The sequence below is a fragment of the Pundamilia nyererei genome, unplaced genomic scaffold (assembly GCF_000239375.1).
Source record: "Pundamilia nyererei isolate P.nyererei 1_Seehausen unplaced genomic scaffold, PunNye1.0 scaffold00129, whole genome shotgun sequence".
Classification (NCBI taxonomy): domain Eukaryota; kingdom Metazoa; phylum Chordata; class Actinopteri; order Cichliformes; family Cichlidae; genus Pundamilia; species Pundamilia nyererei.
The window spans coordinates 32,842-57,575 of record NW_005187530.1 but is presented as its reverse complement, the minus strand read 5'-3'; the positions used below and the strand labels follow the sequence as shown (position 1 = coordinate 57,575).

At 40.2% G+C, this 24,734-nt stretch overlaps 1 protein-coding gene across 1 annotated transcript in view; it reads right to left on the bottom strand.

Moving 5' to 3' along the window:
* plecb (plectin b) overlaps nt 1–24,047 on the bottom strand; it is a 128,467-nt gene extending 104,420 nt beyond the window's left edge. Inside the window, exons 1-2 of the mRNA XM_005743216.1 lie at nt 23,802–24,047; nt 20,243–20,438 (exon numbers count right to left, since the gene is read on the bottom strand). Coding sequence (XP_005743273.1) covers nt 20,243–20,432 — 190 coding nt within the window. The 5' untranslated portion in view covers nt 20,433–20,438; nt 23,802–24,047. The remainder of the gene's footprint in view (nt 1–20,242; nt 20,439–23,801) is intronic.
* Nucleotides 24,048–24,734: the final 687 nt, after the last annotated feature.

Here is a 24,734-nt window from a genome sequence, read left to right as displayed (position 1 = left end):
GTCTAAGCCGTGTCAAAGTGTAGCTACAGCCCTACAGGAGGGCCAGAATTGGCAGTAATTTGAACTTTCAGATAAGAAAACAAACAACAGGCAGTTTTTTCCAGGGTTGCTGTTGACCTGTGCTTCCTGGGAGGGCAGACACGCCCCTCAGAGAGCCAGCGGGCAGGAGACACACAAAAGCATGAGAGGCCGTGTTTAGTTTTACAGCAGTCTATCATCTGAGAAGCATCTTTATCTATGAAGCAAGTCGTGCCTTTTACGTAAGTCCAGTCTGTGTAGCTCCTTTTTCAGTGAAACGGAGGAGTCGAGTTTGCCATTTAGGGTAGTTTTTTTGCATATTCTGTCAAAGCCTCACAGAATCTGACTGTGGAAGGCTAACAAGCTTCACTCCTCCATCTTTGGTGTCTTTGACCAGGAGGAGATTAAGTCAGCCGCTAACAGAGGAAAATGCAACGAGTTACTCGTTGTGGTATGCTTGCAGTCCCAGAGGGAGAGCGTGTGCATGTGGAAAGATCAGTGAGAAACCTAATGTGCAATGACAGTGTGTGCACACGTGGGGCACATTCCCCCCACTGTCAGCTGTGTGGGGTGACCTGCCGTGACATTCCTGGCTTGTGTTGGTGACTGTCACACAATCCAGCTCCAGTTGCTCTGAATACCACTGACCAGCAATAAACTCACTGCCTTTGAGTGTCAGGAAATGATGGAAAGTTATACACATTCACAAATGATTGCTCACGAGCATCATTACTTGGTAATATGAATTAACAGGTATCAGATCATGTGCTAAGGACTATTTTTACTCTTTCTCACTTGGAACATAATAAGCCTGAAGTCTGCTTGGCAAAAAAAAGGAGTTTTTTCCACTTACTCAGAAAAAATCTGGAAAGAGTTCAATGTGAACGTAATTGCTCCGGGCTATCAAAAAGTTCTTGTCTTCCCTCAACAGAGTGCTCCTTCACCCTGGACACAGAGATTTCTGTTAACTCCAACCACGGTGAAACAGATGGGACTTTGGTTTCTGTGTGTGCTCTCAGCTTTCAGTTCTGTTTTTCTCTGCTTTCTTTCAGCCTACGTTTGCAGTAACAAGGTGGATTCAGGGCCTGAAGTGAAATATGTAACTGTGCTCTGAATCGTAACATCCAAAATGAAGTCACATAACAGAACTAGCAACAAGGTCCAAGTGAATGCTTAAAGAAAGGGAAAAATGTTCCTAAAACACTTGTGTTTGAGAGTAATCTGTCACATAAATGCACAATTATGCAAAAAAAAAAAAATCCAGTTTCATTCTTTCTTTTTTCCAGAGAAGGCTGGGAAATGAGGGAGAGGGATGGTTTTCCCTGTTCTCTCTGGAAGTGGAGGTTCTGCTTTTAAAGCTATTTTTCCATCTATACTATGGTGTAGCCACGGTATGCTTGCACAACACTGTGTCAGGTAAGCTGCAGCACAGTGCTCCAGGATGTTTTGTTCTCCTCATTAAGTTTTTCACAGCTCATTGGAGCCTTGAAGCTACAGTCCCAAACTAATACTGGACTTAATAAAGCCTCACAGCCCTGCCGTCCATTATAAAGCAGCAGAGACAAAGTCTCTTTGTGTCAGACACAACCCAGGTGTTAGAACGTTATTATTTTCCACACAAATGTGTTTTCCACACTGACTTTTCCCTCTCAAGCCGCAAAACCATGTGTTTCAAAGTCCTTGTAAAAATCATGGAGAAGCTATAAATGCTTAAATACCACAGGACTCCTTATTTGTTTAAAAAGAGAAGCAGTAAAGCCGTCCAACCCTGGTAAGCTGTGAGCTGAAAGGTCTGGAGCTCCAGTATATGAGAAGACAGAGTGAGCTGACATTTGCCACTCAATCTGCTGTTTAAGCAGATCTCACGTCGTCTAAAAGTAAACAAGATGTCAGATTAAATAGGATCATCAGGACAGTTAAAAGCCACAATCATCCGTCTACTGAACTGCTGCACAGCACTGAGCACATCCACATCTGTCTGACTCAGCATGTCAGACATTCAAAGAGGAGAATGACTTTGAAAGGTGGAATCTAACTGGGTTTTGACCAAATGCATGTAATGTATTTATCCAGAGGCATCATTTTAACTTTTGAAGCTAAAGGTCGTCCAAAGTCTCATTTGGAGCTTCAGGTTTAGCACTATTGCTGCCGCCATTTGAATTTTAGACAAGAAGTGACCATATTTTGGATGAGATGGTAGCAAGGTGCAGTCACAGTAAGAAACACCTCCGTGAAACTGACAGAAGAGGTTACAATTAGGGAGTTTAAGTCAATTTCAAAGGACTAAGAATATAGTGTTAATGAAATTTCACTCCAATTTGGATGCTGTTTTTTCCCTTGTCTTTGCTGCCAGGTCACTCTTAACAAAGAGATTTTACCTGGATAGAATAAAGTGTCAGAGTAATAAAATATTACAGTTTCACACACTAAAACTGAATAACTGACTTCTTGGCTGGGTTGTTAGTACAATTAACCACAAAACTAACTAGCATCCTAGCTGCCACCCACCTGTTGTTCAAAGAATTCTACTAATGCATAACTTTTATGGATTGGCAATTTACTAACATATAGTGCTTTTCTACTCTAGCTGGGCACTGAAAATGTATCTTCCTAAGTTTCTCATTAACCCAATCTCACACACGCAATCATACAGCGCTGTTACTCCAGTCAGGGTTCAGTATCTTGTCCAAGGATATCGAACCCTGAGTGTATCAGATGTCGACTCACCGACCTGATCAACAGGTGACCTTCTGTACCACGTGAACCTCAATCCGACCCACAAGAAAGATCTGTGTGACCTAGTTAGTCCTCAAGAAGTCATCATATTTGGATGAAATAGTAAAGTTTATATTCATAAATTATATATATATATTTATTATTTAAATACAGTTCCCAAGAAGACAATAAAAATAAATAATAAAAATAAGAAACCTAAACCATTTTTTGCACCAGACCGTAAACATGCACTATAGAGAGGTGGAGAGACACTAAATGTATTAATGGTTGTAGAGCCTTGAATGATTAGGATGTCAAAAAAAATTCCAGTTTACTGCAATTTTTGCCTTTATTTTATAGCTTTAGCCATCATTTTCTTGTGAATTAATACTGCACAGTATAAAAATAAAATCACAAGTCATGAGTGCAACTGGAGAACAAGCAAAAGAAAATTAGGTGCATATCATGCACCTGCAGCTGAAGCCAAGGGTAGACCAGTCTGTCAGAATGCTGACACTTTCAAGGTCCCAAAAACTTTAACAGATGCAACATTTCAAGGCTACACGGTCGCTGGCCTTGCCAGACATTCCCCTCTTCTTTCTCAAGTAATAAAAGTTAAATGATTAGATAGTGTGCAAACAAAGCTACAGTTTACCCTGATTACCGAAACCAGTTAATTTCAAGATAAAACCCAAATTAATAGACAGAAACTCTCTCTCTCTCTCTTACAGTTCAAGTGTAGCCAATCCAGAGGTTTGTGTAAATACTCTGTGGTTCCCTACAGTTTGTAGTCTACCTTACAATATAAAGTGCCTTCAGGCGATAGTTGTTGTGATTTGGCGCTGTATAATTGAACTGAATTCATGTTTCTTAATCATCTCATTTATTTTTCAGTCTGTGAGTGGAGCTTTAATATTACTCACAGAAGTGACTGCCAAACCCACAAAAATTCAACCAGGAGTTCATGAAGGCTGACATCATTCTAAATGATTTTCTACAAAGCAAGACATCCATCCAATTCAGCATAAATAAACACATCAAATGACATTGTATCGCTGTAAATATTAGCATCCAATCGCACTCCCTGCCTCCTGTAAACATACTTTCTTTTAAATGTTCTCCTTTCTGTCTCTCTATTTACTGCTCTCATTACTTCACAAACACAGACAGGCAAAAAACACAAGAGATTCAGGCATAAAGGAACAGCAGCTTCTGTTCTGGAAAACTGTTGACTATTTGACAGGAAGGTCGACAGACTGGGGAAACATCCCTCTGAAGCTTCTCACTCTCTCCCTTAAAAGGCCCTAAAGGGATCCCAGCAGAGTTTTACTTATCAAGCCCTGCCCCAAAGTAACCTCTCAATTGAGTTGTGTGTCACTGCTGATCTATCCCAAGCAACAGGAAGCTGACACACACGAAAAATATAATAACTAAAAAAAGAAAAGGAAAAACCCACCCAAATGTAGCAATTCTCACAGCAGCTTAGCTAAAGGGCCTTTGTGACCCTCATGCTAAACAATGTCACGCCCTGCGGTTGAGTGTGGTGCTATTTGGTGGAAATACAGTAACAGTAAAGTTCCATGACCTAGATTTTTCCTTTTGGTTTCATTGGTGGATAATTGGCAACTGAAAGCACTAAAAGGGGTCCATTTGGCTACACTGATATTAGAGGAAAGCCCTAAAATGTCATACATTTGTAAACAGACGCACATAAAAAAAAGCCAGATCAACAGATTTTATACCAACGGTCTATTTTCCACAAGCACTTCACCTGGCACTGACATCTGCGTATGGCTGACTTCAAAAAGAATTCAGCATTTTCTGTTTGTAGAAGTGGTAGCCAGAGTAGTTTCCAGTGAAAAGACAGCCAACTGCATCAAGAGAAGGAAAATAAATTGCCCACATTTGATGTTACCGCTAGCCCAGAATACCATGTAACTGATGTCATAGTAATTTAAGATTCTAAAAGTTGTCTCATGTGTGGCAGAAGGTAGGTTAAATCATGTGAGACAGCATTCTAACTTTGGGAACTGCAAAGTTGTGCCTTGCTGGGTGAATGAATGAGTAAATGAATCCATCTGTCACTTTGATGCTAGAATACCTAAATTTCTCCAGTGAGGGAAAATGAAGGATATTTCTATTCAATTCTGTTCTAGAATTGAATGAATGACTCAAAAACTGATACTGAACGAAGTTTTCATAAAGCTAGTTCAAAATGATCAACGAAATATGGACAATGACAATGACAGTGCTCGATAAAAGATGTAGCCATGGAGATGTCTTCACAAGGCTAGCGCAAGGAGCATATTGACTTTTTGGCATTTTAACTGTTGCCATGATGGACAATGGATGTGAACATATTGATATGACGGAGTATTGCTTGGGGAGTTGCCGTCAACCCAACCTAGCATTTGCTAGCTAGCTTAGTTTCTGTACCAGTCGTTAAGCATGCTTTTGGAGCAGCCTCAAGTGGCCATTCAAAGAAGTACTTTTGCTTAGTTTTTGCCCTAGAGGTTCCTGCTTGAGTTGCTCTTTGTGTTTAGTGCTAATTATTAAATGTCAATTCACTATTTCAGTAACTTAAAACAAACACTGTTGGTAGGTTAGCATGCAAACAGCTATGCTTCATTCATTTATTTTAAGTTAAACTTTTTTTTTTTACTTGTTTAGGATTTTTAAATGTCCTTTTATATCCTTTAAATATATAGTATAGTATTTTTTGCATAGTAGTTTTAATTGCAATGCTTGCACAACCAAACAAATTACAAAAGAATCTCTCTACCCTTTCCAAAACATCCAACGTGACCTGAACTCGTAATTAGTACAGTCTCACAGAGCAGCTGGCGTGGCTGTAGACTAAGTGTAGAGATAATACCTGGCAGTTGAAGGAGATGCAAATCCTCCATAAATGAAACAGAGATATCAGTATCTACTCTTGTGCAAATTTCAGAACCAACAGCTGAAAACTGAGAAAATTAAGCTAAAGTGAAGACGTGGCGAGTCTCATTCTGCCCAGTTTTGTCCATTTTGTTTCAAATCAGGGCTGTAATGAAAAGAATTCTAGGAAAATCAATGACTGGGACTCAATGGTGAACCAATGTTAAGCAAAGAGGTGTGTAACCATAGCACAGGTTGACTAAATGTTGCAGAGCATTAAAATATATATATATAGATACACAAGAAAAATGTGGGCACTTGTAAATGTGTTTATAGCACACTATTACAGTTGAAGTTGATTTAAAAGTACAGACACTCAACAACAGCCTCACAGAACCTCTAAGCAACTGTACTCATATCTAGTTGTTGTAGGTTAAGTGCTTTTCTCAAAGGCACTCAACAGATGGCAACCAGCTGAAACAAGCTGAGAAAATGTTACGGAAACTGTCATTTAAAACTTTTGAGATCTGACAAGTTATTAGTGAGTGTGTGCTAGATAAGAATGACTAACACATACTCAGTGGCTTTAAACAGACATACACTTAACACATACACTCACACACCAATTTGTCATTTGGTTTTTTAAAGACTTCATTCATCACAAATGTGTATGTGACAAACCACTTCCCATACTGCTTCTCACGTCACGCATACTGGAAATAGAATTTGCTACAGTCATTCATAAAGACATATGCTGCATGTCTGCACTGTAAAGTCATCTCCGTGATATGTATGGCAAAAATAAAGTACTACTTAATAATTCCCAACTGTTTGATGTTTTTCAGCCAAAGAGAAACTGGAATTTAAATTACCCATAGCAACTAATCAAGCTGGCCAAAAATAACAGTTTAATTGGTTGACTGAACATTGCCACGGCTATATTTAGGGTTTATTTTAAGCCCTGCAGGGCATAGGACAGGGCCTTCTAGGACACCCACTGGGGCAAAAATGCATGCCAGCCATGGCTGCGCACCCTCAGAAGTCCACCCGACTTGCACAGGGCAATCCCCCACTCAGGCGGCCTAGTAACACTGGCATCAGCTGCTGCCACAAATTGCATTAGAGGACAGTGGGATGACAGCCAGGCCTTTACCATCCAACCAGCTGCAATTCAGAAAAGGCAAGGAGACAGCAGTGAGTAACATTAGAAAGAGCAGACTGACTAATTGACTATAATTTTATTTTAACCCATTCGGAAAATATGGCTGATCCCAAATCCAGTGTCATGCTCTAGTCCTTATTCTTTGTAAATTAGGACCACCGGAGATGTTTATCGTACTATCAACAAATGAAAGATGATTCAAAGGTTCCTAGGAGTTAGTAGTAGTAGGTACAATTGGATCTCTTTGTCAGCTGATGCCTCTCTGTGTTGGGCCTGTATGTTCTACCTGTGCCTGCATGGGTTGTTTTTTGTTTTTTTTTATTATTCACACAGCACAAGATATGCTTTTCATGTTAACTGGTGATTCAATTGTATATGGGGATAGGAAGATCTGTGGTTCTACCTCATTGTGTTACCCTAGTACAACTTCTCCAGGATAAGTATTAAACCATTTCTATCTGCGGGTTTCAGTACGTCATATTCTGGATGAGCTCCAAAAGCATGCTATTCATTTACAGAGATGCAAACCTATCCAGCAAAAATAGACCCAGCATGTAAAGATAGAGGAACCACGGCTTATGGAACCAGGACACACATGCACTAGCTTAAAATGGCAACTGAATGAGTGGTGAAGGGGTTTCCTGGGGGTAAAAAAAAGCACACGAATCTAGCTAAGCCTCTGTGATGCTGCATATAGGTTGAGTTGTAGAGTGTGAATTTTCAATGCACCTTATATTCCACAAAGAAGTGTATCCATATCCGTGGGACAGTCTTGTAGATAATTGTTTACTGCATCTTACAAAACAGTCCATAGACTTTTTACACCATCATACTCCACTTTAAGGATTTGTTTAATTCCATGAATCTATCGTCCCACGAATCCTACTTGCTGGTATTTGCATTTTTAGGGCTGCACAGCCCACAGACATCATGCACTGGTCTGTTGGCTGAGATCGTGCAGAACTTTGAGCTAAACGATTAAGCCATACTCACAGTGAAAGTGCGACCATATGGATGATCAGCAAACACAATCTTAGCACTTCCTTCTTCCTATAACATCAGTTATGCCAATGAGGAGAACGATACAACAGCAAAAGGTTGACCGCACCCAGGTGGGTATAAATCTACACCTGGAAAACCGTGTGCTGTATCTCAAAGGTATCAGTGATTACACAGGCAAATGATTCTTTGCATGGTTGCATATTAAAGATGCCACGAGGCAGCCTTCTATGTTAAGTAAACACCCGCAGTCATGAAAAAGCTTTTAGCATGAGCTATTGCAAAATGCATAGAGCAAATATCCACATTAGCATGTCTTTTGATCCAGTGTAGATCTTGCAGGGAATAAATCATTATTGTGGGGGAAAAAAAGACAATGTGGTTGATTTGTCTTTAAACACAAAATGGGGTCAGTATGCAGAGAATATGGAGAGGGACGGGTATTTAGAACAGTGTGGCTATGTTCTGCAAAGATACAAATAAGCATGTGAGAAACAGACTTTAAAACTGCTGGGTACTGCTTTACAAACCTAATAATTTTCATAATTAAGCTCTGGGAGGTACAAACATACACGCAACCTGTCCAACCATGCCGCATGGAGCCAATACAGACACGTAGCCTATTCTATTCATAGGAACTACAATACAGTACTTTCTAAAGCCTTGCAGGTTCTGCATAAAAATTGCTATTGTTATTTACATTTGCAAGATATCCATGTCTAAAAACAATATGAAAAAAATCAGAGATAGGAATGTGACAAAGTCGGAGAGTTTTGTGCCTTTATAAGGAGAGCAGGATCTGCAAGGAGCACAGACGCTGTTGAGGTAGGAACACAAAGGAACGTCTGGAACATAAACACCTGCCACAGAGCCAGCTTCTGCTTCCCATTACCTCCTGGTTCAGAAGCAGCATTACAAACACACACTGAAACATACAGACCCATGCACAAATGAGGCAAATCTGGTCCAGCGTCTGTGTTTCCGACATAGTTTTCTAAACTTAACTGCTAAAAAGTTCTAGCGCGTCTCCTGTCCTGTGGCACGTTCACTACGCTTTGAAGACAAATTCTTATCAGTCTCTATTTCAGCAACAGCGTTGCCGAAACCCATAAAACGTTTAGACTTGATAACAGTAGAGCAGCAGTTTTGTGTCAAAAACCAACCTGTCTGAATTCCCAGCTAAACGCAACCAATTCCCACTGGAGAAGGCCAACGGGATGTCTTACTGCCAAAGTATTCGGTCATCGCCGAAGTATTCTGCACTCATTCCATTTGTTTACAGTAATTACACAGACATTGAAAATCAATACAGTGAAGGTTCAAAGATGTTAACAATGCCAAGTTTGGCAGCATTATTTTAAAGATATGGAACGTGTACACAAAGAGACCCAGACAAAGAAAAACATGCTGATACACAGAAAAATGAGCAATGGTGATTCAGCACAAGCACAGCCGCCAGATTCTCACAACAAGAGAGAGGCAAAGGGGGAAAAAACTGGGGCAATATTTATAGAGTAGCTCTTGCTCTTCCTGATGATCCTTTGGAACAGAGGAGATGAAACACACAACAGGAAAAAACATTTAGTGCAAGGAAAAGCGAAAGAAGACCGACATATGAGCCGCAGACAAGAGTGGCAGCTAAGGAAAACTTTTAAAGTGAAAGCACCTGGAGGATGCTGCTGACTTCCTCTGATGTGGAGAAAGTGAAAGCAGTTGTGGAGATGTGTTGTTGTGACAGATGACTCTTGTATGGATGTTTGTTTTTTTTTCAATTTATCCTCCTCATCTTGATCTTTGTTTGATTAACCTTTGTGACACATTACATTTCCAAATAAAGTAAACCATGTGAAATATTAGACATAAGGCAAGGCATGCAGCACACTTAGGGGGAGATAATGGGATACAATTTGAGAAGAAAAGCAAGTTCTTCCTGTGGGGCGTTAATGAATTTCACTGTTGCTTAGCAGCACCTGTTAATGCCCTCTGTTGTGCTGGACGCAGGCTGCAATGGGCAAAGTGCCGAGACTTTAAAATAAAGTCTCATAATGACATCAAGGTCAGAGGTGAGCAGAGCGGGCTGTTTGTTAGCACTGAGTGAAGCACTCCTGTAAATCCACTGCACTCTTGCAATGCACACAAACACACAGCATAGATAGTGTGGAAAAGTGACAGCCAACATGCGTGGCAATCAATAAAAAACACTCAGCAGTCAAGAGATGGAGCATGCAGGACTACCGCTCCAGAAACATGCACGGCAGCCGGCACATTTTAAAAGCACAGCAGACAGGCACATGCATCCCACCTGTGCTGAGTCAGACAAATGAATGGGACAGATACAAACACAAAGACACATGCTTGACGATCACTTAGAGATGTGCGTATGCTGTTATTCCTATAACACGAGCGCACTCTCCCACCTTTGTACTTCTCCCTGACGTTCTCATAAGCCTGGATGAAGTCCTGCTCCTCAGCGTTGGGAGGCAGATAGGCAGGTTCATACATGGCCATCCCAGCACTTCCTTCCTTCTCCTTCTTCTCCTCTTCTTTCCTTTTGGGTCAGCCCTCTGTGTGTTTGGATGTATGTGAGGCAGACCGGTGCGGTCCTCTGTCTGGTCTCTCAGCTGTGTGTGAACCCTCCACGGCTCGAAACTTCATTCCACAGCCCAGCGTCACCACACATACGCACACCCCTTTGCCTCCCTTCTCTTCCATACCCTCCCATAGTCTGGCTCAGAAATACTAATATAAATGTCAGGCTCCTCCTCTTAAAGACACACAGGCTGGAAGAAACAAGCACACACTCACAGAGAGCAGCAGGAACAGCAGCAAAGGGCTCTCTGGTTCAGATGAATTCAACTGTAATGGATGGCAAGCATAAGATTTCCCACCACCTTGTTTATGTAACCTCATAAAATGCTAGAAAAATTCTGATATCAGCACTTGCAGAGTGGAAAAAAAACAATATTGAATGGCAGCGTGCTTTTAGGGAGATTAACTTGTTTTGTATCACAGTAACAATCATTAACCATACAGTAGTATTCAGCCAAGCAGATAACTTCTTTGTTAGTTCAGAATAGTAATCATAGGTTACAATCAGGTGAGAGAAGGAGGTTCTCATCTACTGTGAAATATTATAGTACTTGGGTTGGTCCAATGTGGTGAAGTCGTCCTGTACCTTTAGCAGAAAAACAGCCCCAAAGCATAATGTTTCCACCTCAGTGCTTCACTGTGGAGATGATGTTCTTTGGATCATACTCGGAATTTCTCTTCCTCCAAGCGCAGTGGTTCAGAGTTGATGCCAAAGAGCTCGATTTTGGTTTCACTTTTTCCTGGCCATCTCTGAATCATTTAAATCAGAATCCTTTTGTCGTCATTGAACATCAGATGTTCAACGAAATTTGAAGCAGCTCCTTGGCAGCAGCGTTTGGAATACCAACTACACAAATACACAAATGCACAAGGCTTACACAGATGTGCAAGGTTGCTCTGAAGGTTCTGATCCACCACCTTTCTCATGGTCATCCTCACCCAATGCATGGAGCTCTAGACCAAGGGCTGATTGGTCATTTTAGATATCGCCCACTAACCGAACAATCACACCAACATTAACACTATTAAAATTAAACTACTATAAAACTTTGAGACAGTTCATTTCTTTGTAAGTTCAGCAAGAACTCAAATATTTAATGTATTGTGAAACTGAAGTAAATGGTGTATGGTAAAGCAAATTTGTTCTGAACTGTGATTTTAACACTTTCCAGGTTGAAAGTTGCCTTGCTTTCCAGCCCATGCTTATATTTAGTATTTAGTACTTGCTTATCATGTCCCATCAGAGAAGTTGGGGCGCAGCCACAGAGCTTTTGGGGGTGTTCTGTGGAGTGCGCCAGCACATGCTTTGGATTCTGTGGGTGGATCAGACCTTCTGTAGATCTTTGAACACATTAGGAATTCAGAAAATAGAGCTTTTTTTGTGCAACGTTTCATTTCGTGTCTTTCAAAGTAACTTCCACATGAATGCCAGAACCCAAGGTTTGCACTCTAACAAGATGATCCATGTTATTCTCTTTACTAGTGTAGTTTTTTATTTTATTTATGCCATCTTTAGAATGAGAGCCACTGTTGTGTGGCATTGATGGCAAACCAAATATCAGAAGAACAAACATTATTTTCCAATTAGTTTTTTTTTTGTTTTTGTTTTTGTAAAATAAAATAAAATAACATCCATTTAAAAAGTTAAATTCCTCCAAATATCTTTGAACCCAATCTGGCTGAATACTTCATCCTTCCTCATTAATTTAAAGAGGTTTCATATCTTGTTCTATAATGCCATACCTTAATCAGATTTCTACATTCAATACATTTAGTCCACGTCTACACGACATAATCTCATAACAAAGACATTGTCGACCCTCTATGTGCTGCGGAAACACACTCCAGCTGGTAGCTGCTGTGTTTCAGCTGGTCTCTCAGAAAGTTGACACCTGCAACATGATGAATAAATGCATTCAGTTGCAGTTGCAGTGCAGATATGCCCTTGACATCCACTGGGAACATAAACAGTCGGAGCAACCACTGAATATTCAACAAATGCCAAGACCGGCCGAGCCGATGACAGTCTGGACAAAAACGGAGTTAAAAGAAGAAAACAAAACAAATTTCCTTCCTATGCCAAAGCTTCATTTGTTACTTACATATTTCTTGTGTCAAAGGATAATAAAAATTCACACCGTGATTTGATTAATAGCTACGCAGGCTGTAGCATTAAAAATAATTGATAACAGCGATGACAGCAAACTGATGTCAACTAGCAGAGACATACTATGCACAGAAAATGAAGTAAGTTGCTGGGATCTAACAATGCTGTCTTGTTGAGCCGTTTTATGATTGAGAGCCTCATAAAAATGGAGGAAAGTGAACACTGTATCACACTTGCACTGTTTCCATGTTGGATTTTGCGTAGGAGTCTCCTGTAGCACAATGGTAGGGATGTGATGTAGGAAAAAGGAAAATCCCTGCAGCTCAGCCTGACTGTCCGACGTTTCTTTGGCCAAGGCCACACTGACATCAGCCAGGACACTTTCCTGGGAGGAAACGCGATAAGTTCACTCCAAACTCTTTGCTCTTGCAGCTGGAGAATTGCGACAGTGTGTGTGTGTGCGTCCGTGTCCTTTTCACTAGATCCAAAAGGAAATTTCATTATGCTTAACTCTTGCACTGTAAGTCTTCTGTATCTTCTGAAGAACAAAGCTCACACATTGCCGTTTTTTTCCCTATACTCATATTTTCTAGTCACTATTTTGATTAACATACAATGTATTCTTTTATTATTCTTGACAGTTTTTCACCATTAAAATATGAATTTTTAAATGTGTAAAAAAAAATTGAGCAGCTGGCAGTCAGGTCATATTGCATAAATTATGTAATATCGCAGAAACACACACATTTTTGCTTTATCTTGAGTGCAAATTCCACTGTGGTTACTGACTTCCCAGAAATCCAAGAAGAGAAAAATATGATAACTGCAATTACAAATATGCTCGGCAAACACATACCAGCTAATATATACTTGGCATAACCTCCTTTTAAAAAAGATTACGTATCTTAAAAAAACAGGGAGAGGTGCAACAGAAGGATGACATCAGCATATCCACTCTGAGATCCAACACAAAAAAAATGAAAGGAAGGCGAGATTAGACAGAAATGTTTTCACTATGACAGAAGTTAGTAGAATTTAATTTGGGGCTTTACAGTTGACATTAATATATGCATGTAATGAATGACTCAGTCAGACTTGTGATCATGTTAGATATTACTATGACATTAGATTTGAGTGTTTGGAAGTGGGGAGTGAGTGTCAACTACACGACTGCCAAGGCTAAACCTTTAACACATCAGCTACTATTAACGATCAGTGACGCTGGCCCTCATGACCTCATTCTCACACGCGCAGTGGTGACGCATAGAAGATAGTGTCTCACTCCGAACTTGCTGGATCATTCTAGCTCCCTGTCCACTCCCCAACAGTTGGACCACTTTATCTGGCTCCATGACATCTGTTTGTTTACTCAAGCTGCTACTTTTAAGAGCTGATAATCTGGTAATGTGAAGTCAAATAAAAGTTGAGGAAGGATATAGAAAAAGTATATGAACGTGTGTGTGTGTGTGTATATGTGTGGTCATGGGCGCCTGTGTGTAGTTTGTTTTCCAGATCTCCTTCAGAAATACCCGACAGGTGCACACAGGGGCCTGTGTGTCCAGTGTCCATTCTTTCATTTACACACACAAGCTTTCCACATCAGGAAATCTGAAACTGCAGTTGGATGTTTCAGTGTATGAACAGCTTAACCTGCACGTGGACGTTTTTATAATGTATACAGTGAATGCACTTGCATTTTACTTGATACTCTGCTTATTACTCAGAGTACAGAGTCTTTTGTCCTGTCTCCCTCCCATTTAGCCCAACCGGTTGTGGCAGATGGCTTCCCCTCCCTTAACCTGGTCCGCTGGAGGTTTCTTCCTGTTAAAATAGAGTTTTTCGTTCCCACTGTCACGAAGTGCTTGCTCAAACGGGGTGGTCTGATTGTTTTGTTTTTCTCATTATTATTGTAAGGTCTTTACCTTACAATCTAAAGCACCTCAAGGGGGCAGTTGTTGTAATTTGGCGCTATATAAAATTAAATTAAATTGAATTAAAGGTCACAAGAAATAAACTGAGAATAAATAAAATAGAACAAATTAAAATTCATCAAAATAGTATTTTACAATTGAAAGGTAGATATACATTTTTAATATACAAAATGCCCCACTGAGACAATTTCTTGCAATCTTCAGTGGTTAAAGAAGCTCCACGGCTGTCCACTTAACAGCCTGTAACGTGTGGGGTTTTTTGCAGTACGTTCCTTTTGTTTGATATTCTAATGGGGCCAACTCAGAGCGACGGCTTTAACATTAATAATGTTTTTCACACTGCTCGGTTCCCAGAATGAGACGGCAGTCACACAAATCACAGCACATCTTTTTTCAAGTGTCAAGGGGATTACCGAAGCACAGCTCACAGAAAAAGGAAAAAAAACCATGGGGGAAACAAATAACACCTGGACTGTGCACACATGCACAGGCAGGAGTTTAATGCTGACTCACAGCTAGACTGATCGGTCTGGCTGTGGAATATGACACAAAACCCAACAGTAGTGTGGCAGCTCCTATTAAGGGAGAATTTATGGTCCATTTTAACTAAGCCAGGGCTTATCCTCTGTTAGATTTTGATGAACGGAAATGGTTTTGTCTGTAGAGACAAAAGAGCAAAATCTCACAATGCTTTCTGCCTTCATTGTATTGTAATAGTAGCCTTTCAAAGTAATTACTTGTACACTTGGGTATATTTATCTATATACTCTTATTATACAGTCTGTGAGGATGTGATCTTTAGTGTCTTTTCACTTTTGACTACTTTTGTCAGCTGATGATCACCAGGCTTGATGCTCTTCTCTGTCAGTTATCCAAGCCTGAAACAATTTGAGTATGGTGCAATCCGGGTGCAATGCTGCTGTTACGGTTGCCCAGTAAAACTGTGGGTAACAGACAATCATAGAAACAGGCCTGGCTCCCTCTTCTGGATATCCACAACAGAAACACATGTAATGCGCAGCAGTGGATCAGACATGCTGCTGTTGACTGCCCTGACCTTTTCAGCCCACCACGCTTTTCCATCATGGCTCATTCACAGAATCTGAAACTGATGGTGAGGAGCAGCATTCCTTCCCTAGAATGAGGAAGACCATGAAGGTCAAACGTTTAAAAAGAAGAAAAGTGTTTTGTCCGGAAGGGTCTCGAAATGAGAATGAAAGCATACTGTCTGGTGAAAAAGGCAGAGTTCTGTAATACCAGACACATAATGAACACACAATGTAGTTGATGCTATTTGAGACGGGTGTCGAATGAGAAACATTTTCCAGAAGCAGTGACGACTCTTTAGTACGAGCAGGCCACCAGCTAGTTAACAGAAAGTGCCACCTGCTGGGGAAATGGGTTATAGCTGTCTGAAGGGAAGCCAATAGCTGTGTTCACACATGAGCAGGGAGCTACAGATGTAAGAATAGAGGACATTTAAGAAGCTATTGCAATCACAAGCTATTATAAAATCTGAGGAATACAATTAGGCACACAAAAGAGGCAGGCCAGCTCAGAGTGCCTTTCATAACTGAATCAGCTCAACAGTATAAAAATCCAAAGCTCATTATAATAAAATGTCAATGCATTCAGCTCGTATAAAATCCGCTACAGGGCAAGAGTCTGAGTATGTGTCTGGAGTAACTGTCAGCAGTACAAAAACAGCATTTGTTTGGAAGATGAGTCATACGTTTAAAGGCTCTTCTCTCACTTAATAAACAACATCGGGGGCTAAAATGTGACGTCAAAAGTGCCAAAAACTGAAGTTATTTGAATTGCGACTACACATTTGTTACAAAAGCGACAAATATCTAAAACACCAAACATTACATCAGACATACACATGTTTACAGCATAGTACAAATACAGTTGGCCGTTACAGTTAACTTCTCTTTTGGTAAATGGTAAATGATGAATGCTAACCCCTTTAAAATGTATTAAGTTGTGTTTAATTAAGTGGCTCCAGGTGGGTCCCAGTGCTCAGTTGTATTAAAGACCTCAAATTATTGGCTGGCTATTCAGTCTTTCTGGTAGAAAACATTTTGGCCAACCAAAATTAGTAAACATTTTAACATCATAGTGAATTTCAGATGAACCTTGCTAATTTAAGTAGCTAGCAGGCAAAAGCAGCATGTGGCAAATCTCCAGCTGTACGTTCTCATCCAAATATTTTTGAAAACTTTACATCACAACAACATACAGTGCATACACAACATAACAGTAGCTTCCACAAATTAATGGTGTAGTGTACAGTAACAGTATGTACCAATAAACTGAAGGAAATGGGATGTGGATGACTCAGATGATTTTCCTGTAACGTAGGAGCTCGAAATTAGAATAGATATTTATGCTTGTGTTCACATGCACTGATCATTTCCACAGAAAATTGCTATATTAAACTGTAATGCGTGTGTGTGCATGAGAAAGAGATAGCAAGAGGATGTGAGTGGAAGAGAGATGGAGTCTGAACCTAGCATCGTCTAAGCATCAGATCATAGCCACTCCAGAATAAATTATTGAAGAGTACTCTGCAGGGATGTTTGCCATTTAAATACAGCTAGGGCTCTAAAAGCCAACAGCAAAACACACACACACACACACACACACACACAATTCATGTGCAGTTCAGTTAGCAAAAACAAACTTGATCTGCTTAAAATAATACAATTAATTACAAAGGCTAATGAGATTTTAAATTTTTCACAATAGTCATTAATTTTTAATTACAAGAACAAGAAAACATTTAATACCATTTTCTATATTATAGTTTGGAAATGACAGAATGACAGAAAAATCACAAAATTAAGATACATAAATGCACAAATATTTTTAATAAAGATTAGATCAACCATCTAAACGCCATCCAAATGTATTTATTTCTTCTGCTTCTGGTGACTTGGCACCATATTTTTGCTTTCCATAAGGTACAGAAGGCGACCACTGTTTCTGTGTAGCAACTGGTAGACCTTTATTAGGTCCAACCTGGGACTTTAAAAAGTATTATGTTTCTCTTAAACACAAAAAATGTGCTTCCTGTTAAATGAACACTTCCTATTTAGAAGATAATGTTGATAATGTTTGCTTCTTAGCTCCCACATTAACATTATAGTATTAGCCTTACATTATATAATATAATAAGTTAGCATATGGCCAGTGTGAGTAATAGTAAATGGCTAATGTTAATGCATCCGCTGGACACATGTTTATTACCGGTTTAACACTTTAAAGTAAATGTGAGTATTAGTGACATCAAAATTCATCACAAAGACCGTGTTGTCAGTCTTTAAAATGCTTTGCTAAGTTTTTTATGCTACTAATTAATGTGTTCAGCTGCTAGTGACTGGGGGGGCTGTGTGCACGCATGTTTCCAGCGGTGCCATGAGAAGTTGTCTGTCAGCTGGAGAAGGTGAATATGGCACTGTTTGTATCAATACTACTGCAAATGAGTACCTAACCCAATAGCAATTTTTAGTATTGATCAGTATCTGAGTATCATGTCTTCTGGAGTCAAATGTGAGGGCAGAATCCTTTGAAAACTCTCTTTTCCATATGGCTATATAATCATTCTATTGGACCTGATCAGTGAAGAGTGCTCATCTTCCAACAAGAACTGTGCATAGTCTATTCTAATCCCCCTTCTAGGACAGGCCTGTACATCTGCATACAGCCAGGAAATCTGTAGCAGAACCTCGTCATTCATCAGAGCTTACTACAAAAGCTCAGCCTCACCCACGGGTGCTGATATTGCCTGACATGGCCTTCTGATTGCTGGAAAAAGAGACGTACAGGATGTGGATGTAGGCCTTTTGTAGACCTGCATGCACATCCTGAGTTATACAAACTTCCTCCTAGACAGGAGCACAATTTTCCAAAACTCGATCACAGATGTATTGTGTTCAATCAAAGACTTGTGCTAAGCTAGCACACTGAAAATTAGTATATTCTGTGCTACATTAAACCGGGTTTTATCCTTGTTGTGCTGTCTGCTTTGGTGATTGAGGATGAGCATTCCCTGCTCTTTTTTCAGAAGGGCAGGGAATGCCCCTTTAATAAAAGTGAGACGCTGTTATAGAAGTGTTTATAATTACTAAGAAATTATAATGACCTGACAACTCTTTCTTTCCTTTATATCATATTCCGTTTCAGTCAGTTTTATGTGACTTTTAAAATCTGTGTTACACTTGGACCAGTGATGATACTGCTAACCCACAGTATAAATAATGTGTTTCCACAATCCCTACAAATGACTTGAACATGATCCTAGCCCACTGATCGGGGGGAAAAAAACCACACCTCAACCTTTGAAAAAGGCTAGCTCTCACCATCATCATCATCACCTTAAATCCTCACTGTGTAATGTGTAACCTGTCCAGCTGAGAAAATCCATTATTAGTTTGCAGGGGGGGCAGGGACTTGTATATGTAATGCATGTACAAAATAGCACTTCTTGGTTTCCTTTTTAACCTTACAGTATTTCTTACAAGGTTAATGGTTTCACTGTCCTGGCATTTAAAACTGCTGTTGGCAGTCTGAAAACATAGTAGGAGTGAAACAAGAGGAGTGTTACATCCTGCCCATATAGCAATGACTGAAGCTCAAGGAAGGCGCTTGTATGTGCCTGTTTTTCACTGACATTTTATAAAGTACAGTTATTTCTCGTTGCCATGTGTACATTTACTAACATTAATTCGTTACTTAAGGAATCCAGCAGTCAATATTTCAGGCCACAATATAGGTGGCACTTTATGCAGAGCGCTGAAGATGACAAACTGTCTACACTTTGTCATCTTCCATGCTCTGCCCAGAGTGCAAACAAGAATATTCCCACAGAGGACAATGGCTCTGACATAATTAATGCAGGCTTTCTGTACTGCTTTTCATAAATAGAAGAGTCAACATGATGAATAATGTTCTTTCTTTGCTGGTTCTAAGGTTTGACATTTAAAAAGGATAGGCGGCCTGGCATCCACTGCATCCACTGGTACACACATGGAAGAAGTCACATGCTCCACATTACTCCCGTAAAATCACTAATTTTTTATTCATTGCTGCACATCTGTTCCACAGTCATAATGATCTGTTGTTGCATATGATTTGTGTATTTGTGTTCACTACACTGAATGCCAGTTGTATTGATTTCTTGGTATATTGTTATGTGTTACAGCCTCTGCTACCTCTTGGCCAGGTTTCACTTGAAAAGAGATTTTAATCTCAAAGAGGCTTTTACCTGGATAAATAAATACATACATAAATAAATAATAGTAATAATAACATTATTAATGCGACTGCAGCATAGTATTGAGTTCTTAATGCATTTAAAACTGAATTGAAACACCAGACCATTATTATTTAATAGCTCCATATTGAAAATAAAATATTTCATGTGGAGTTCAGTTTTAATGACCTCTGACATCCAACTTGGCGTTGTTAGCTAACAGCAGGCTAACTTTTCAGTGCCAACATATAGCAGAATGGACAGTCAGAAAGACTATAAGTAACACATAGCTGTTTTGGAGCTCTGAGTGCTAGTCGCTCTTCACTTGCTCTAAATCACATGACATACAGGTATAAGAATAAAAGCTTATGGGGAAAACAGGTGGAGTGCAAAGGAAATTAGCACTAGCATATTCATATTGGGTTAGCTTAACTACTACAAGGCTTCATTAGCTAGCCTTTTCAGTTTTCCATGTCAATATGTCTGTAACAACTGAAATATAAGATTTAAGTTTGTTTTAAATGTCTGCTTTAAATAAGTAAGCACTCTTTCACGTGCATAGATATAACTCTGTTTAGTCCCCCTACCTGCAATGCGAATTACAGCCCTGTCAGCTGGATCCAGGACCTCCGCTGTGGCGGATTTGGAGCGTTTGACTCTCTGGTGTTTGGACAAGTTCCAGGGCAGGGTGTCTCCAAGAAAGGGGACGCCGCTCCTCTCTTCATAGCTTTCCTCCAGTGGGGTTCGATCCCTACGTCTGTCTTTACGGGTCGCCATCACCCACTTAAGAAAGAGATGGATAGGCTTAGTTAGGGACTGATTGCATGAAGGTGCACACATAATCAGAATAAATGTTTTGCTACGTTTACACTCAAATATTAGCACACCACCAGTGGTCAGCTATTTTCTTCTCTGTGCTGACCGACCTCAGCATACTAACATTTAACTGCCACCCAAATGTATAATAAGATTAAACTCAGGTCGCCTAATGTTCGAGTGCTATAAAAATGCAAACTGCACGGCCAGACACACCATGTACTTTGTGGAATACTATCAGTGTATAGAGATGGGAGAGGCTGCATGATCAAGATAACGGTACCACATGGAGCTTCACCTGTTGGTGCAAGAAGTAGGGGTAAGAAATGGCAGCAACAGACACTTGGAAAGCTTGCACGACTGTCCTTCACTAGAAATGCTTAAAAAGGTACAACTGCTTAATGCAGCTGAGCATCCTTGCTCCTTGTTTTCATACTTCCTCTGTGTGCCCAGGTTAACGTTTACTGTTAAATATTTAGCCTATACGCACAGGGCAGCATCAGTTACAGTTAGTTCTAACGTTTTACATATCAGGACATAATAAAAAATTATCTAGCCCTTTCCAGGTTTTAAAATAAGGTTCATACAACCTCAGATGAACAACGGCACATGATATATTACACTATTTCATTATTTTTTTATTTTTTAAACTAAGCCAAAATCCAGGAGCAGTGTGTGAAAAACTGTAGCCTGTACAACCACCTATAGCAGTTATAACTTGAGGCAATTGTTTTCTGTATGACTATATCCGTTTTCTACATTGTTGTTGAGTGGTTTTTGCCCACTCTTCTTTACAACCTTGCTTAATTTCACTGAGATTTGTAGGCATTTGTCTATATGCACAGCTCTCTTAAGATCCCACTACAGTGTTTCCATGAGGTTGAGCTCTGGACTTTGACTGGGCCATTGCAACACTGTTATTCTTTTCATTTTCAGCTATTCTGTTGTAGATTCGCTGCTATGCTCATCATTGTTTTGTTAAATGACTCAGTTTCAGCTGAACCTTTGCTGTTAAACAGATGGCCTCACATTTGACTCTAGAATACTTTGGTATACAGATGGGTTCATGGCCAACTCAATGCCCAGGTCCTGTGGCTGTAAAACAAGTCCAAATCATCACCACTCCGCCACCGTGCATGGCAGTTGGTATGCAGTAAATGGGCTCATAAGCTTTGGTTGGTTATGACCAAACGTGGCACTGTACATTTAAGGCTAAACGTCTCCACTTTGATCTGTTCAAAGGACGTAGTTCTGCAGGTCTTGTGGTTTATTCAGATGCAACTTTACAAACCTAGCTGTGCTAAAACAAAGAGGTAAATAACCCATACTTGTTCAGTCTTTTTATAATCATACTGTGAACTTCAACATGCTAAGTGAGGTTTGTAGAGTTTGCGATGTAGCTCTTGAGGGTTTTTTTTTTGCTGTTTCTCTGAGCATTGCACAGTCTGACCTTGGGTTGAATTTGCTGGGACATCCATTCCTGATTAGACTGTCTTGAATCTATTCATCTTCCACTTGTGAATACTCTTTCTCAGCACTGAATTACCTTATTGATAGGAAACAGAAACAACAATTGCTTCTCCAATTCCATTGCTGACGTCTTTCCTCCTTGGCGCTGTTTTTATACATACCTGAATGCTGAAAAGGCCTTCTGCTCTAATAGGGGTCACCACACTTCCTGATCGCATCTGATTATCAGCACCGGGCTGCTGTTTGCCCTCTTAACTCTGGAAGCAGCAAGAGTGTATTTCATTTTGCCCAAACTCCTATGTTTTGGATTCATTTTTTGTTAAATTAATAATGATATGGCATGACGTTGTTTATCTGAGGTTGTATTTACCTACGTTTAGGAGCTGTTAATGAGAAGATTGTTTTAGTATGTCCAGAAATGTAAAACATTAGAGCAAAAAGATAGTGACAGTGACAAAGCTGATTAGAAAACATTTACATTATAACTGTCACTTCTATTGTACTTTTCCTGCATTAAGTGGTGTTAAATGCCGTGGGAAGACAAATGGTAGAAGAAAGGATTTGGTTTCCTAAAACTTACAGACTGAGGAGCTTAAATATGGAGATAAAACTAAATAAACAGCTATTAGGTCAATGACCAACATCATATTACTGAAAAGGTATGAAGCTCACATGGTAGTATACACACATTGGTAACGATTACTGATTTAACAAAAGCACGAGCTCAGTCAACACATAGCAGTTAACTGACTTATCAGAACTCATAAACTCTGTCTGTAAGGATGCCAAATAAAACAACGAATGGTGTCACCTGAAGTGACAACCCACCTTCTCAATTGAGGCGTCACTTTCTCCTGTCTCATCGTCTCACTTAACTTAATGTCAGCGTAACTATTTTAAAACGCCAAGAGATGCATGCTTTAATTTAACAACAACATGGAACACATTTGCCATTACTGACCACCTGACTGAAGAAATAGCTGTGTGTGAGTGTGTGTGTGATGACACACCCGCTGTGAGAGATAACTCTGGTCAATAATCCAAAGCTCAGCAGTGATGAAATGGTGTCACATGCCTCTAGTAGTCACAGCTGACCTGAGAGCAGAGCTCAGTCCCCTGTGAAGTTATCATGCTGCACATGTAAATTCCTGTCAAGCTATCCAGCCTTTGGATACTGATGCCATGACAACACAGGCTACTGTAACCAGGTTAATAAATGGGCTGCCAAGTTATAGCATCGAAGCTGGTTTAATTAATCTGTTTGTTTCCATGTCGACACAGCAAATATTGTCTCTGCAGTAGAGGTTTACCTTTTTTCCCCTGCAGATTTACTCAAGGTAAGAATTGGAAAACACTTTAAAGCAGGAATATACTCCTTCAGCGATTTCATTTTAGAAATGTTTGTTTTTGGACTGTTTCAGTGTTTACCTGTGGTAAAAAAAATAAAATGTTTCCACACTAGAGAAAGAAAGTCTCACTTCAGCTTGCCTCCATTACAGAACACACACACACACACACACACACACACACACACACACACACACACAGTTTCCTGTGGTGTTGGATTACAGTATAAGTCAGGCTACCACCGATACATTTTCCATCTGAAAATACTGAAATGTATCATCGGGAGCACGCTGTCCTCTAGCTCAGGATTGTAATGATGTACGGTTTTGCTGAGTACCTTAAGCAACGCAGAATTTCTCCACAAGGTGGACGCACCTGCAACAACCTAAGCCCAAAATCTCTCTGCAAAGCTCACTGAGTCAAGTTATTGCTACACTCCTGTGCTGTCACCCAAACCTACCAGTTTCTTCCAACCCAACCCACGCACAGGACCGGACACCGGCATTGTCTTACCTTACTGCTGAGCTGGATCAGTGCGTAAACGCCTGTTAAACAGCCATGAGTGCCAGTGCTTCACTATGCGCCCTGCAGGATGTCGCCAACCAAAACAAATAAAGTCGCCGACAGCCACGATAGCCACACCTTTTACAGGAGGCAGGGCTGCTGCTGGAAGAGGCTGAAGAGACAACCCGCCGTGCAGAATCCGCATCATCTGTGATATTTCTCCCGCCCCGCTCGCTCTCTTTCATACATCCTCCACTGCATGGCGACACCACTGAATTCAAAGGTCGGTGATCCTTCGCGCAGTCGTTAACTCACACCCCCTCAAAAAAAACCAAAAAAAAAACAACAACAACAACTCTAAAGTGCAGCTTCCGATCTTAATTACTCCGAGAGAAACTGAACAGTCCTTCTCTAGACGCTCAGTCCGCACGTCGGGGCTGATGTTGGGTTTGTGCTCCGATCCAAAGCAATTAACAGCTTTCCTCCACCAGCAGGGTCTGGTGCTGCGGTGAAACGCTGCATGACTCACTGTTCGATTAGTTTGCCTGCTTGTCCCGGACTGAATAGTGTAGTGTCTGCAGGCTACTGCAAAGGAGAGAGTAAGAAACTGTGATGACACAGCCGCTGTCTGCGAGGGTTTAGACTGTAATGATTAACTAGAAGAAAAGCAGTTAACTGGTTTGATTTTACACAGTAAGTATCACAAGCTCCTATTTTACTGCACTGAAACATACATGTCGCTGTAGTCTATTAAGATGAGTTTTGGACCATTCAAATAATACACTGTTACGTAATGCTAGGGTCATTATACAGTAAACAAATACAGAAACAAAACATGTGAGTCTCTTAAGAAATAGATCCATAACGACTTCGCTTGGCACTCCCTTTCTGCATTTTTATGTACTATGATTTTAAGAGCCCGTCCTTCCCAAAACAGTAAAG